This window comes from Chiloscyllium plagiosum, unplaced genomic scaffold, assembly GCF_037043375.1.
Source record: "Chiloscyllium plagiosum isolate Xiang-an unplaced genomic scaffold, Cpla_swu_hap1 HiC_scaffold_41, whole genome shotgun sequence".
Lineage (NCBI taxonomy): Eukaryota > Metazoa > Chordata > Chondrichthyes > Orectolobiformes > Hemiscylliidae > Chiloscyllium > Chiloscyllium plagiosum.
In genome coordinates, this window is record NW_028270179.1 from 21,876,225 (window position 1) to 21,893,471 (window position 17,247).

Genomic DNA, 17,247 nt, shown 5'->3' on the forward strand with positions numbered 1-17,247 from the left:
CTCCCCATAGTTCAGAAAACTCCAACCCTGGCAGCATCTTCATACGTCTTTTCTGAACCCTTTCAAGTTCTACAAATTCCTCACCATAGGATGGAGAGCAGAATTGACCCCAATATTCCAAACGAGGCCTAACCAATGTCCTTTAATGCGGCAACATGACCTCCCAACTCCTGTATTCAATACTCTGACCAATAAAGGAAAGCGTACCAAACCGCTTCTTCATCATCCTATCTACCTGCGACTCCAGTTTAAAGGTGCTTTGATCCTGCAGTCCAATGTCTCTTTACTCAGTAACACTCTCTAGGACCTTACCATTAAGTATATAAATCCTGCTAAGTTGTGCTTTCCCGAAATGGAGTACCTCGCATTTATCTTCGTAAAATTCCATCTGCCAATTCTCAGCCCGTTGGCCCATTTGAATTAGATCCCTTTTTAATCTGAGGTAACCTTCTTCGCTGTCCTTTACATCTCCAATTTTGGTTTCATCTGCAAATTTACTAACGATGCCTCTGATGCTTACATCCAAAACATTTACGTAATGGAGGAAGAGTAGTGGACCCAGCACCGATTCCTGTAGTACACCACTAGTGACAGACCTCCAGTATGAAAAACACAAATCCCCTAACACTCTTTGCCTTCTACCTTTGAGCCAATTATTTATTCATTTATTCCAAGAGATGTAACCTTGCTAATCAATCTCCCATGTGGAACCGTGTCGAACGTCTGACTGAAGTACTTAGAGATCACATCTAATGCTCTCGCCTCATCAATCCTCCTTGTTACTTTTTCAAAAGACACGATTAGGTTTGTTTGACATGGATCCCCATGCTCCAAGTTGTGTTGACTATGACTCCTTGCCTTTCCAAATACTTATGCATGCTCTCCGTCATGATTCCCTCAAGCAACTTCCTCACCTTCGACGTCAGGCTCACTGATCTACAGTTTCTTGGCTTATCCTTACCAACTTTCGTAAAGAGTGGAACCGAGTTCGCCAAACTTCAGCTTTTCGGCACTTCACCTGTGACGATCAATGCTATCAATATATCACCAAGAGGCCCACAATCACTTCCCTACTCCACGCAGAGTTCCAGATTACACCTGACATGGTGTTGAGGATTTATCGACTTTTATGCGTTTTAAGGCATCCAGCAATTCGTCGTCTGGAAAATACATTTATCAAGATGTCACCTTCCATTTACCTTTATTCTATATCTCCCATATGCTTTTCCACAGCAAATATTGATGCAAAATACTCGTTTAGTGTCTCCCTCATTATCTCCGCCTCCACACAAATGCTGCCTTGCAGATCTTTGAGTGGCTGTTATTCTCTAAACAGTTACCCTTCTGTAAATGATTCTTTTATTTTATTCACTTCTGGATCTAGCATTTAGCACCATTCCTAATTTACCCTTAAGCAGGTAGCCTTAGTTCCTTCGTGCAATGCTATGTTCCATGTATTGTGCCAGTACGGAGGGAATTCCAAACTTTTGACTCAGCAGTTATGAAGGAACGGCGACACATTTCCATGTCAGGACAGCGAGTGGCTTGGAGGGGAACAGACATGGTGTCATGTTCCCATACATTTGTTGCTTTGTCCTTCGAGATGGAAGTCGTCATTTGTTTGGAATGTGCTGCCTGAAGATCTTGAGAGAATGTAATCCTTTTTGTAATTGATACGCATTACTGCTACTGTGCCTTTCAAGCGGAGGAAGGGGGTACCTGTCGATGAGTTCCCGAAACATTCGTTCTGTTTTCGTCTCGCACCTGGTGCCAGACCTGCAGAGTTATCTAGCAATTGCACTTTTCGGTTTGACGAATGCTTGTTGAATGTGGTCAAAACAATTATTGCAGATGCTGGAAACCATATTCTGGAGAAGAGTCGTGCTGGAAAAGCACAGCAGTTCAGGCAGCATCCGATGAGCAGGAAAATGATCTGGATGAAGGGACTGGGGACATTCGAGCGAAGTTTGCCGATGATACAAAGTTAGGTGGACAGGCAGGTAGCACTGAGGAAGTGGGGAGACTGCAGAAGGATCTAGACAGTTTGGAGGAGTGGTCCAGGAAATGGCTGATGGAATTCAATGTGAGCAAATGCGAGTTCTTGCACTTTGGAAAAAAGAATAGAAGCATGGATTACTTTCTAAACGGTGAGAAAATTCGTAAAGCCAAAGTACAGAGGAATCTGGGAGTGCTAGTTGAGGATTCTCTAAAGGTAAACATGCAAGTTGAGTCCGTGATTAAGAAAGCGAATGCAATGTTGTTAATTATCTCAAGAGGGTTGGAATATAAAAACACTGATGTTATACTGAGACTTTATAAAGCTCTGGTTAGGCCCCATTTGGAGTACTGCGTCCAGTTTTGGTCCCCACACCTCAGGAAGGACATACTGGCACTGGAGCGTGTCCAGCAGAAACTCACACGGATGATCCCTGGAAAGGTACGTCTAACATACGAGGAACGGCTGAGGATCCTGGGATTGTATTTATTGGAGTTTAGAAGATTAAGGGAAGATCTAATAGAAACTTACAAGATAATACATGGCTTGGAGAGGGTGGACGCTAGGAAATTGTTTCCATTAGGCGAGGAGACTAGGACCCGTGGACACAGCCTTAGAATTAGAGGGGGTAAATTCAGAACAGAAATGCGGAGACATTTCTTCAGCCAGAGAGTGGTGGGCCTGTGGAATTCATTGCCACAGAGCGCAGTGGAGGCTGGGACGCTAAATGTCTTCAAGGCAGAAATCGATAAATTCTTGATGTCACAAGGAATTAAGGGTTACGTGGAGAATGCGGGTAAGTGGAGTTGAAATGCCCATCATCCATGATTGAATGGCGGAGTGGCCTCGATGGGCCGAATGGCCTTACTTCCGCTCCTATGTCTTATGGTCTTAAAATCGACGTTTCGGGCAAAAGCTCTTCATCAGAAAAACAGGTAGAGTGCCTGAATTATGGCGAGATAACTGAGAGGAGGGTTGAATGTGGTGTCAGCCAGTCGAACTGACATACCTGTGATTATGTTGACTCTCTGGAGTATTGTTGGAGTTGCACTCATTCAGATCTTTAGAGAGTATTTCATTACTTTCCGAACTTGTGCCTTATCGATGGTAGAACGGCATTAGGAAGTGATTCGGGAGGTGAGTTAATCGCTGCAAGATTCCCTTATAGTGACTCTACTGATTTGGTGACTCCAGTTCAATTTCTGGTCAATGGCATTCTCCCAGGTTTGAATCTGGAGGGAATTCAATGTTGGTAATGCCATTGAATATCAAGGGGCTATGGTTAGTTTAACTCTCAATGGAAAACCCCAAGATGTTGTCGGGTGGGCAGCATTCTGTGACAGTGACATCATTGAACTTCAAAGGACAATGATTCGCTTCACTTTCAATGGTAATCATCAGCATGTTAATTGTCAGGGAATTCGATAATTCGTTGATGGTAATCCCATTGAATGACATGAGGCAATAAGGCGATTTGCTCTCAATGGTAACCCCAGGATGTGGATAGATGGGTTGAGAGGGAAGGGCGGAATCAGGGATGGTAACGCCATTGGCTATCAAAAGGTAGTGATTCTTCAGTGTCTTATTAAGTTGGCCATTGCTTGGGAATTGTATGACACCACGGTTCCCTGCCAGTTTTCAGCACAGAGTACTCGTGTAACAGTCATTGCCGGTTTGTTAAATATTTACCCCCGAAGTGAAATTGTCCTGCTGTCAGTCTCGAATCTGTATGACACCCTCCAGTGAAGTTCAAAAGGGTGAGCTGGTGCTGAGTATGCACCAATCACTAATTGTCTGTTTACGGGAACAATGCATCAGCGGTGGATATTCACGGTTCATTCGCTCTTGATAAGATACTGTGATCAATATCATAGGTTCAAAGAATCACAGAGTCATAGAGATGTACAGCGTGGAAGCAAACCCTTCGGTACAGATCTTCCTCTGGCAGCACATTCCAAACATGCACCAACTCCATGTGAAAAAGGTCCCTGTTAAATGTTTTTCCTCTCACATTAAATAAATGCCCACTTGTTTGGACTCCCCATTCTGGACAAAAGGCATGTCTATTCACCCTATCCGTGTCTCTGATGAATTTACAAAAGTTTTTAAGTTCATCCCTCAGCTCCTGACTGTCTAGGAAAAATAGCCCGAGCCGTTTTAACCTCGCGCTTTACCTCAAACACTGCAATCCGAGTAACATCCTTGTAAATCTTTTCTGAACCCTTTAAGATTCACAACATTCCTCCGATAATAAGCAGGACGAAATTGCACACTATCTTCCAAATGTGGCCGAGACAATGGCTTGCCAAACCATAACATGACCTCCCAACTGCTATACTTTATGATGCGATGCAGGAATTCCAAACTCAGCCCTGACTATCAGATCTATCTGAATTTGCACTCCCAAGGTTCAATCTATTACTTGTTGTGAAACGTTAGGTGTCCGCATGGCAAGTAAAAACATACATGGACATACATTTTCTCACACAGACATACGTGTACGCTCACACACAAAGCCCACAATGAGTACAGAGTGGAAACAAGAGAGCAAATTGGAGATGGAGGCGAAGGAAGATGAGAGAAAACTGGAGAAATCAAGGAATACAGTGAATACAGAAGGAGAGATATTATATATTTGGTGAGAAGTGGGGATAGAGGAAATTGAGAAATGTGATGGAGAACGGGAATGATCGGAAACAGAGAGGAACAGTATCGAGATTGAGAGGGTGAGAAAAATGACGAAAACTGGATGATGAGAGAAAACGTCAGAGAGAAAAAGAGAGACAACCGTGAAAAGGGAAGGAGAACAGAAAACCTGTTATCTAAGGCAGGCCAAGGGCATCCCAGAATTCTGAGCAACAGAACTATATATAAATCACTTTGACTGCTCATGGCAAACAATTTGTACACGGAGAGCTCACACAAACATCCGAATTGTAGTAAGTGCTCATTTTACTACTGACGGGGTAACTACTGGTGCCAAGGCGACAGTGAGAGATCTGTGACTGCATCGCTAGGCGTGGGCCAATCCGTAACAAAAATTAAATTGGGTGGGTAGCTGTTAAATTTTGTCACATGGTGAGCTGAAAGCTTCGCAGCAATGCAGAATGATTCTGATTTCGGTCGATGAAAGCAACAAAGTGGACTGTTCCATTCATATGACCACGGTTGGAGCCCAATCCGCAGAGGCCCTGTGGGACAATACATTATAGAACATAGAACAAAGAACATAGAACATAGAACTTGGAACAGTACATCACAGAACAGGCCCTTCAGCCCACGATGTTGTGCCGACACATTGATCCTCATGTGTGCACCCTCAAATTTCTGTGACCATATACATGTCCAGCAGTCTCTTAAATGTCCCCAATGACCTTGCTTCCACATCTGCTGCTGGCAACGCACTCCATGCTCTCACAACTCTCTGTGTAAAGAACTCGCCTCTGACATCCCCTCGAAACCTTTCTCCAAACAACTTAAAACTATGACCCCTCCTGTTAGCCATTTCTTGCCCTGCGAAATAGTCTCTGGCTATAGAACATAGAACGTAGAACATAGAACAATACAGCATAGAACAGGCACTTCGGCACACTATGGTGTGCCGAACATTTGTCCTAGCTTAAGCACCCATCCATGTACCTATCCAATTGCCGCTTAAAGGTCGCCAATGATTCTGACTCTGCCACTCACAAAGGCAGCGCATTCCATGCCCCCACCACTCTCTGGGTAAAGAACCTACCCCTGACATCCCCGATACTTCCAACCTTCACCTTAAATTTATGTCCCCTTGTAACACTCTGTTGTACCCGGGGAAAAAGTTTCTGACTGTCTATTCTATCTATTCCTCTGATCATCTTATAAACCTTTATCAAGTCAACCCTCATCCTTCGCCGTTCCAATGAGAAAAGGCCTAGCACTCAACCTATCCTCGTATGACCTATTCTCCATTCCAGGCAACATCCTGGTAAATCTTCTCTGCACCATCTCCAAAACTTCCACATCTTCCTAAAGTGAGGCGACCAGAACCGCACACAGTTCTCCAAATGTGGCCTAACCGAGGTCTTGTACAGCTGCACCATCACTTCACGACTCTTGAATTCAATCCCTCTGCTAATGACCGCTAATTCACCATAGGCCTTCTTACAAGCTCTATCCACCTGAGTGGCAACTTTTAAAGATAAACTATCGACTCTATCTATGCCTCTCATTATCTTCTATACCTCAATTCGGTCCCCCCCTCCTCCTTTTCTCCAATGAAAAAAGTCCGAGCTCAGTCAACCTATCTTCATAAGATAAACTCTCCAGTCCAGGCAGCATTCTGGTAAACCTCCTCTGAACCCTCTCCAAAGCATCCACATCTTTTCTATAATAGGGCGACCAGGACTGGACTCAGTATTCCAAGTGCGGTCTAACCAAGGTTTTATACAGCACACGACTCTAAAACTCAATCCCCCTGTTAATGAAAGCCAAAACACCACATGCTTTCTTAACAACCCAGTCCACTTGGGTGCCCATTTTAAGGGATCTATGTACCTGTACACCAAGATGCCTCTGTTCCTCCACACTGCCAAGAATCCTATCCTTAATCCTGAACTCAGCTTTCAAAATCGACCTTCCTAAATGCATCACCTCGCATTTATCCCGGTTGAACGCCATCTGCCAACTCTCAGCCCATCTCTGCATCCTTTAAATGTCTCGCTGCTGCCTACAACAGCCTTCTATACTGTCAATGACACCTCCAAACTTTGTGTCGTCTGTAAACTTGCTGACCCATTCTTCAATCCCCTCATCCACGTCATTAATAAAAATTACAAACAGTAGAGGCCCAAGGACAGAGCCCTGTGGAACACCACTCACCACTGACTTCCAGGCAGAATATTTTAGTTCTACTACCAATTCTGTAACGAGACAGCTACGTTCCCCTGTATCCCATTCCTCCTTACCTTCTGAATGAGGTTCCCACGGGAAACTTTATCAAATGCCTTGCTAAAGTCCGTATACACCACATCCACAGGTCGACCCTCATCAACTTTTCTAGTCACATCCTCAAAGAACTCGATAAGCTTTGTGAGGCATGACTGCCACTCACAAAGCCGTGTTGACTGTATTTAATCAAGCCATGCTCTTCCAGATGGTCATAAATCCTATCCCTCAGAATCCTTTGTAACACCTTGCAGACGACAGACGTGAGACTTACTGGTCTGTAATTGCCGGGGATTTCCCTATTTCCTTTCTTGAAGAGAGGAATTACATTTGCCTCTCTCCAATCCTCAGGTACGACTCCAGTGGAGAGCGAGGATGCAAAGATCTTCGCAAGTGGAGTAGCAATTGCATTTCTCGTTTCCCAAAGCAGCCGAGGACAAATCTGGTCCGGGCCTGGCGACTTGTCAGTCTTAATGTTTGACCAAATTTTCAGCACATCAGCTTCCTCTATCTATATCCATTCCAGCATGAACACCTGCTCTTCAAACGTTTCATTCACAACAAAGTTCGTTTCTTTCGTAAAGACAGAAGCAAAAAACTAATTTAGGGCTCCCCTACCTCCTTGGACTCCACACACAAGTTCCCTATGCTATCCCTGATCTGCCCTATTCTTTCTTTGACCATTCTCTTATTCCTCACATAAGTGTAAAATGCCTTTGTGTTCTCCGTAATCCGTTCTGCCAAGCCTTTCTCGTGCCCCCTCCTGGCTCTCCTCAGACCATTTTTGAGCTCATTCCTCGCCTTCCTGTAATCCTCGAGAGCTGAGCTTGACCCCAGCTTCCTCCAACTTATGTAAGCTACCTCCTTCCTCCTTCATTGTGACGAGACGCTCCACCGCTCTCGTCATCCAAGATTCTTTTATCTTACTCCTTCGTGCCTGTCTCAGAGGGACATATTTATTCATCACTCGCTACAGCTGTTCCTTAAATAGTCTGCACATGTCTATAGTGTCTTTACCATGGAACAATTGCTCCCAATCCATGCTTCCTAACTCATGTCTAATCGCTAACTCATGGTTTCCTCTTCCCCAATTAAATATCCTCCCATTTTGCCTAATCCTCTCATTCTCCATAGCAATGTAGAATGTGAGGCAGTTGTGGTCACTATCAGCAAAATTCTCTCCTACCACAAGATCTGATACCTGCCCCGGCTCTTTTCCGAGCACCAATTATAGAATGGCCACTCCCCTCGTTTGCCTGTCAACGTACCGAGTTAGGAAACCCTCCTCAACACACCTTACAAAAACTGCACCATTCAATTCTTCTGCTCGAAGGAGGTTCCAATCAATATTGGGAAAGTTAAAGAGACCCATTACAACAACCGTATTACGTCCACACGTTTCCAAAATCTGCCGACCTATGCTTTCTTCCATCTCCCTGCTGCTATTGGGGGGCCTGTAGTAAACCCCTAACGAGGTGACTGCTGCCTTCTTCTTCCTAATTTCCACCCATACTCACTCGGTAGGCAGATCTTCCTCGACAATGGAAGCTTCCATAGCTGTGATACCCTCTCTGATTAGTAGTGCTACATCCCCTCCTCTTTTTTCCCCCTCCCTATTCTTTTTAAATGCTCTAAATCCTTGAACTTCCAGCAACCATTCCTGCCCCTGAGAAATCCACGTCTGTGTTATGGCCACAGCATTATAGCACCAGGTACTGATCCATGCTCTTAGTTCGTCACTTTTATTCCTGATATTCCTTGCGTTAAAACAAACACACTTATAACTGATTCCTTGGTTCCTTTCCAGGAAACTCCTTCCCACTAGCTGGTTTACCTCTTGCTATTGCCTCATCTGCATCAACTCTCACCTCCGGTATACAGCTCAGGTTCCCACCCCCCTGCCATAGTTGTATAAAACCTCTCGAACTACTCGATTAAACCTTCCACCCAGGACATTGGTCCCCTTCCAGTTCAGATGCAAACCGTCCTTCTTGTACAGGTCCCACCTTCCCCAGAAGGCATCCCAATTGTCTACATATCTGAAGCCCTCCCTAATACACCAGCTACGCAGCCACGTGTTAGGCTGTGCCCGCTCCCTGTTCCTCGCCTTGTTATCTCGTGGCACTGGTAGCAAATTAGAGAACACTACTCTGTTCGTCTTGCTTTGCAGCTTCCATCCTAACACCCTGAAATCACTTTTTATATCCTCAATCCTTTTTCTGGTTCTATCATTAGTGCCACTATGTAACACGATTTCTGGCTGTTCGGTCTCACTTTTTAGAACCTTATACACCCAACCGGTGACGTCCCGGACCCTAGCACCAGGGAGGCAGCATACCTTCCGGGAATCCCGATCCTGACCACAAAATCTCCTGTCGATTCTTTTAACTATCGAGTCCCCTACAACGAATACTTTTCTATTCTTCCCCCTTACATTCTTTGCCACAGTGTCACGCTCAGTGCCAGAGAACTGACTACTATGACTTTCCTCTAGTAGATCATCCCCCCCAGCAGTATCCAAAATGGTATACTTATTGCTGAGGGGAATGTCCACAGGGGATCTCTGCACTGTCTGTCTGTCCCCTTTCCTCCCACTAACTGTAACCCATCTATAATTGTCCTGAGCCTTGGGACTGACCAACTCCCGGTAACTCCTCTCAATTACGACCTCAGCCTCCTGAATGATCCGTAGTTCATCCAGCTCCAGCTCCAATTCCCTAACACGGTTTTCAAGGAGCTAGAGTTGGGTGCATTTCCCGCAGATGTAGCCAGCGAAGACGTGTGCCATGTCTCCCACCTTCCACATTATAGAATCATCTGAAATCTCACATTAAGGGCTCATCCGAGGAGCACAGTGTAAGGTGAGGGAAACAATGCTTTTCATTCTTGCAACCTTGATGCCGCTGGAAACTTTTGTTTCCAACAAAATACATCATATTTTTCTTTTACCGGATACATCTCTGAGTGAAGAGTCTGCTACAATAATGCTTGGCGCGGCGATGTCCATTCAGCCTGTCTAACGTCTACTGACATGTAAGTGAAACATGGTTGAGCAGTGTCGTCGTACCATCAGCAAATCGTAGTCCCAGGATTTGTAAAAAAAAAATCCTTTCCAGACGGAAAACTATCAATCAGAGTGTTAAGTATTTTCAAAAGATGATTTACACGATCATTTTCAATCGAGTCGCAAAAATGATCTATCCTTAGTCCCCTTGTATCTCCTTCCAACATGTAGCATTTGGGGGATGATTTCCATCAATTCTACACCAAGGATACAACAGTGTGTGTGTGTGTGTGTGTGTGTGTGTGTGTGTGTGTGTGTGTGTGTGTGTGTGTGTGTGTGTGTGTGTGTGTGTGTGTGTGTGTGTGTGTGTGTGTGTGTGTGTGGTTGCGTGTGGGTTGATGTGCGTTTGTTGGGTTGTATGTGTGAGTGTCGGATGGTGTGGGTTTAATAGGTGTATGACAATGACTGTGTGTTCTGTATGTGTGGAGTGTGCGGGGGTGCGGTGTGTGTTTGTGTGTGTGGGTGTGTCCGTGAATGGCTGTGGATGAGTGGATGTGAATATGGGTATGTGTGTAGTTGTGTGTAGGTGAGTGCGTGGATGTGTGTGGGTGTGTGTCATTGGGCGTGGGGGGATGTGTGAATTTGTATTTGTGTGAATTTTGTATTGAGTGTGAGGGATGTGTGTGGGTGTACAGTTGTGTGTCTGTAGGTGTGTGTTTGTGTATGTGTGCATGCGCTTGTGGGTGTTTGTGTGTGGGTGCATCTGGGTAGGTGGATGTGTGTGTGAATGTGTCTGTGTATACTTTTGAGTGCATGTGCGTTGGTGTGTGTGGGCGTGTGTGTATGAGTGTCTGTGGGGTGTGTTTGTGCATGTGCGTGGGTGTGTGTGTTTGTGTCTGTGTGCATGTGGGCGTGTTGGAAAGTGTGTGAGAGTGTGTGTGAGTCTGTGCGGGTGTCGATGTTTGAGGGGGCATGTATGTCGGTGTCGGTGTGAGCATATGTGGGTGCGTGTGTGAGTTTGTGTTTGTGATTGCGTGATTGTGTTGGTGTGTGCGTGTGTGAGAGTGGATATGCGTGTGTATGTGGGTACTGGTGTGTGTTTGTGCGAGTTTGTGTTAGCGCGTGTGTGTGTATGTATGGGTGGGTGTGTGTAGCTGTGGGTGGATGTGTTAGGGTGTGTCGTTGCATGAATGTGGATGTGTGTCTATGTATAGGGTGAACGTGTGCGTGTGTGTGCGTGTGTGTGTGTGTGGCGTTTGTATCTCTCTTTCAGCTTGTGTGCTCATATCCAATCCTTCCCCACCTTTGAGCATTCAGAATGGATCAATAAGACACCGAGAAACAGGAAGAGAACGATTGACAGGCACTATCCTCAATATTTATTGCCAGTATGACAGATGGCAGGGTAATAAGGCTGTAGGAGTCTTGAGTACCAAGCTAAGCTGTGTAAAAATGGAATGCTTGGGAGCTGGGAGTGCCATCTCCACGATCCCACCATATCCAGGCCATTGAACTTTCACACATGGAAGATGGAGCTTTTAGGTCATCAGCAGATCCAACATCACCAACTCCTTCGCCCTGCAACAATGGGTGCCTCGGTAGCAGTTGGCTCTGATCTTCAGCTCGTCCCCTCGGCAGGTCTGCTCTCGGCACAGGCCTCTCAACACTTCACTTGTGGCTCTAGTCTCTGCGAACGAAACCAGCGAGGCCGAGGATTAACCAGGATTCTTCTCAACCCACTCGCACACCACGTCAGAATTACTGATGGTGAAACCTGAACAGCCGGACGTGGGAGCCAATACGGTCATGGGGATCGCACACGTGAGACTTTCGTCTCTGCAAACAAACACCCATGAAAAGTTTTTGACGCTGCATCTTTTTTCTAGGTTTGGACAGAGTGTGGATGTGAGGCATTTGGAGTCTACCACTACGCCCAGAAAATAAACCTCGAAACCTGCTCCACAGAGCGCCTGACAAACCTGTGTCTCCGACTTGCTCTGTTGTACAGCTCCAACGCGGATATCAAATTCAATGATTGCTATCTATTCACACAGGCTGTGCCTGAACGGTAGGATATGCCAGCATATGTGGGTGGATGCTAGAGTGTCACAGTGACTTGTGCTGATGCGCAGGAGAAAGAGTTTTTATTTTGTAGTTTTAAAAGCATCAAGGGTGTGGGTTGCAAGTGGGAAATTGACGTTGAGTGAGATGATCACCTTGCAGCATATTGAGGTACGGAATCGGCCGACTCCTGCTCTAAGGTGATATGTTTCTGGTTTTGTGTGTGTGTTTCTCTTTGGCTGTGTGTCTATTTGTTTGTTTCTCTGGTCCACCAAGCCTCAGTGCCAAGCTAGGAAAAGGCAGTATCAGAGAGCGGACTGACAGGGAATGGAGGGTGCCTGGGGCCAGTGGGGCTGTGTTAAATCAGCTAAAGCCAGCAGTCTCCTTTCAATCCGAGAGCCAGACTTTCGATAACCTCCCACCCACATGCCCCCACGCGGTACCGACTCACCTGAATCGATGAATTTCCTCCGTGGCTAAAGACCGGCCCGAGACAGAAATAGATCCAGGAGTTCACGCAGGAGGAATAGGAATACTCCCTTCATCCTGTGGTCAGCTCCTCTGAGCCTGGAGAGGGCAGAGCGAATATGACACTGTTTACAAACCTACTTCTATGGGAATGGTCTCTAACAGTCCCATGTCAAGTGGCAAGCGAGAGCCGGGGCCTTCCAACCTGGTAACAGAATGATAGTAGGAACAATCGGATTGTCAATATCGGCAAAGGCTCCCAACGTCTCTCTCTGTCTCTCATTTTGTTTCTGTCTTGTCCTCATACTGTCAATCGTGTTTATATTTCACTCTCACTATGTCATTCTTATGTCTTTCACTCTCTGTCTTTCTCTCACCTTCTGACTCCCTCTTTTATTGCTCACTGCCTCTGGCTGTCACTCTCTTTTTCTTTCTTACTGTGCCTGTACCTCTGTCTTGCTGTCTCACACCTTCTCATCTTTCTCACTCTGTCATTCTATCTTGCTCTGTTTGTATGTCCCTGTCTTTCTGACTTTCACTCGCTCATTTCTCTCATAATTTCTCTTTTCTCTCATATATCGCTGAATCTTTGTCTTTCACAGTCTCTCTGTCACTCTTGCTTTCACTCCGTCTACATCTATGTTTAGTTCTATATGTATTTCTCATTCTCTCATCTATTTCACTCTTGCTTCTCACAGTTACTCACACTGACTCAATCACTTTCTCTCAATTCAGTCTCACTTACTATGTAACAATCTGAGTCGCTCCCTTTCACTTACCGCTTCTCACTCTCTCTGCATTCCTTGTATCTTTAACTTTCTGTGCCTGTCATCCTTCCCGTAGTTTCTTACTCTCTCAAACGTTCTGTCTTTCTGTCTCTGTCTGTCGTGCTCTTTGTTTCGCTGTCTGGCTCTCTACAATTCTCTCATTCTCTCATTCCTCTCTTTAATGTCTGTCTTTCTCTCACTTTTTCACTGTTGCTGTCTGGTTTCTTTGTCGACAGCCTTCACACCGATTTGCACTTCTGATTCTGGATTCTGCTCTCACTGATTTTTTTCCAGTAGATTTTCCTATGAAACATTTTCCTTGCTCATACGTCAGGATTATATCCCCTGCTTCACCTTCTTTTCTCCGAAGTGCACGGCCCGTGTTTGAGGGTTCGTCTTGGGTGGTGCTGTTCAGTGCCGAGATATTGTGAGAAGCGATTCTGGACATAGTCCGTCCTAATTCCCTGGAGCTGACGTATTCTGAATCGAACAGCCCTACAACAAGATGTTTAGAGTGCCCTCCTTCCTTGGAAGGAACTCAGCAGGCTGAATCTGTGATCATTTTAAATCATTAACATGTGTACTCACCCTTCGATAAAACCTGAGCTTGCTCCACCTCACTGCGTCGCATTTCAGAGACTCTGTCGAAATTTCACCACCTTCTTCACTGAGTCAAACTGCTAATCATTTACCCCAATCCCACAGTGCGTCAGAGAAATTACTATTCCAAAGTTTCTGTGCAGAATCTCTATGGTGGAGAAGCAGAATACTGAATAGCGTGGACTGAGTGAATGTTGGGAAGATGTTTCATTGGTAGGAGAGAAGAAGATCCGAGGGCAGACCCTTAGTGAATGGTAGATCGGACCTCGATGGGCTGAATGGCCTAACTTCTGCTCCTATGACTTTTGGCCATTTGGCCGATCGAGTCCACAGGATACTAAGCAGCATTCTGGCCTGTATTTTTGCAGAGTTAATCCACCCAGCCTGCACATCCTTGTCACATTGCGGAGAAACTTCCCATGGCCAGTCCACCTGAGCCTGCACATCTTTGAACTGTGTGAGGAAACAGCAGCAGCCGGAGGAAACCCATGCTGACACAAGGAGAATCTGCAAGTTCGAATCTGACAGTCACCCGTATGCCTGGCTCTGCGAGTCAGCAGTGCTAACCACTGAGTGAAATTGCTACACACATTCCTGGTAGACAGAGATCCAGAGAATATTTCCCACCACAGGAGCAGAAGTAAGCCTTTCAGGACATCACATTCTGTTGTGACATTTAATGGGACCACACCTGATCTGACTAACCATTGCTGCACCTTCCCTGTCTTACCCCATTAACCCCCAATTCCCTCACTGTTTAAGAATCACTCTCTCTTTGTCAGTCTTCAATATTTTGAATAACCCAGCATCATCAGCCCTCTGTGGTAAAAAACTAAATTGTTTCACCCACCTCCCAGAGCACGGTCACTCCAATAGTGTGGACCTCTCACAGCACTGACCATCTGATAGTACCATCACCCTCAATGCTGACCATCTGACAGTGCCTATTCACTCAGCACCGACCCTCCAACAATGCCCACTGCCTCATCACTGAACTTCTGACAGTGCCGAGTCGCTCAGCACTCACCTTCCGACCCTCAGTACTGAAACTCCAACAGTGAGGATTTCAGTCAGCAATGACTCTCTCACAGTGTGACACACCTTCAACCTTGATCTTCGAACTGTGCAGCACTCCCAGAGAACTGACCCTCTGGCAGTGCTGCACTCCCTCAGTACTGACACACCGACACTGCAGCGTTCACTCAGCACTGACCCTCCAACAGTGCAACGCTCCCTCAGCACTGACCTTCTGAGAGCGCAATTCTCCTTCAGCGCTGGCCCTCCAACAGTGCAATGTCCCCTCAAAGCTGACCTGCCGATATTTCCACTACCTCAGCACTGAGTTGCTGACTGTGCCCAATCACTCACTGCTGACCTTCCGGCATTGCCCACTCCTTTAGCACTCACCCTCCCACAGGGCAGCGCTCTATGAGCACTGACCGCCTTGCAGTACGGGACTTCCTCAGCTCTCCATCTGACAGTGCAAATCTCGCTCAGCATTGACCCTCTGACAGTGTGTCACTCCCTCAGATCAGACAGTCCGACAGTGTGACATTTTCTCAGCGCTGGGACTCGAACAGTGTAGCACTCCCTCAGCTCTGACACTCCAACAGTGCAGCACTTCCACAGTGCTGAACCTCTCACAGTGCGCCACCCGCTCAGTACTGACCCTATGACAGTGCAGAGCTGCCTCAGCACTGACCCTTCAACATTGTGGCACGCCCTCAGCAGTTACCGTCCGACTGTGAGCCCTGTAAGCACTGGGCCTCGGACAACGCAGAGTTCCTGCAGCACTATCCCACCAACCGTGGGACACTTTCTCAGCACTGACCCTCTGACAGTGTCAAACTATTTCAGCGTGGTCCTCCATGACAGTGCCTTCTCCCTCAGCACTGACCGTCTACCAGTACGGCACTTCCTCAGCACTCCATCCGACAATGCAAATCTCCCTCAGCACTGACCCTCTGACAGTGTGGCACTCCTTCAGCTCAGACATTCCGACAGTGTGACACTTCCTCATCGCTGACACTCGAACGGTGCAGCATTCCCTCAACTCTGACACTCCACAATTGCGGCACTTCCTCAGTGCTGAACCTCCCACAGTGCGGCACTCGCTCCACACTGGTCCTATGACAGTGTAGAGCTGCCTCAGCACTGACACTTCAACAGTGCGACACGCCCTCAGCACTGACCGTCCGACTGTGAGCCCTGTGAGAACTGGGCCTCCGGCAACGCGGAGTTCCTTCAGCACTGTCCCACTAACCATGGGACACTTTCTCAGCACTGACCCTCTGACAGTGTCAAACTCGTACAGCGTGGTCCTCCTCCAGTGCGGCGCTGCCTCAACACTGACCGTCCTAATGTACCCACTACCTCAGGTCTGACATTCCAACAGTGCCGCAATTCTTCAGCACTGATCCTCAGATAGTTGGGCATTCCCTCAGCAGTGACCTTCCAACAGTGCCCACTGACACAGCACCGAACCAGAAACCATGTGGCAATTGCTCATTCCTGACCCTGCAATGGTTTGACCTACCCTCAACGCTGTCACTCTGAAAGTGCGGACATCCTCAGCCCACTGATACTGCCCACTCTCTCAGTGCTCCCTAAATCTCAAATTGCCGCAGCACTGACACTCCAACTGTGCGGAGGTCTTCGACAGTATGGCACTCACATAGCACTGACCCTACAACAATGGGACACTCCCGCCAACAGAGCAGTGCAACCTCAAAACTAAATCAATGACAGAGCCGTGCTAGCCATTCACTGACTCGCTGACAGTGGCACACATCTTCAGGACTGATCATCCAACAGTGCGACACACCCTCAGCGCTGGCCCTCTAACATAGCCGAGGTCCCTCAGCCTGACCCTGTGTCAGTGCAGCAAACCCTCAGCACTCAGCCTTGGAAAGCCTTACGTTTTACTCAGCACTGACCTTCCAACAGTGCAGGGCTCTATCAGGATTGATCCTCCCAAGTGCGCGCTCCCACAGCATTGATGCCCGACACTGTTGTGCTCCCTCAGCACTGACTATCCGACCATGCGCAACTCGATCAGCACTGACCCTCTGATAGTGGGAGCTCTCTCAGCACTGACCCTCCGACAGTGCAAAACACCCTCAGCACTGACCATCCAACAGTGCGAAGTTCCCTTGTATCTGAACTTCCAACAGTGTGGTGCGCCCATAACGCTAACGCGACAATGGTGCACCATCCCTCAGCACTTTCCATCCAACAGGGCGCCGCTATCTCAACAGTGACAATCTAACAGTTCCCCTTTCATCACCACTGCCCCACTGACAGTGGGACACTGCCTCTGCTCTGACTCACTGACAACGCGGTGTTCCCTGAGCACTGACCCTCCAATAGTGCCCCATTTTCTTGTCACTGACCCTGCGACAATGATGCGGAGCTCCATCATTGCTGAC

General features: G+C 46.9%; 1 protein-coding gene across 1 annotated transcript; it reads right to left on the reverse strand.

The window, feature by feature from the left end:
- Window positions 1–8,801: 8,801 nt before the first annotated feature.
- Window positions 8,802–13,667, reverse strand: LOC148138180 (uncharacterized). The gene is made up of 4 exons (XM_087981871.1): window positions 13,420–13,667; window positions 12,594–12,657; window positions 11,686–11,759; window positions 8,802–9,636 (listed from the first exon to the last, which is right to left on the reverse strand). The coding sequence occupies exons 1-4, from the start codon at window positions 13,665–13,667 to the stop codon at window positions 8,802–8,804; spliced, it is 1,221 nt and encodes a 406-aa protein (XP_087837997.1).
- Window positions 13,668–17,247: the final 3,580 nt, after the last annotated feature.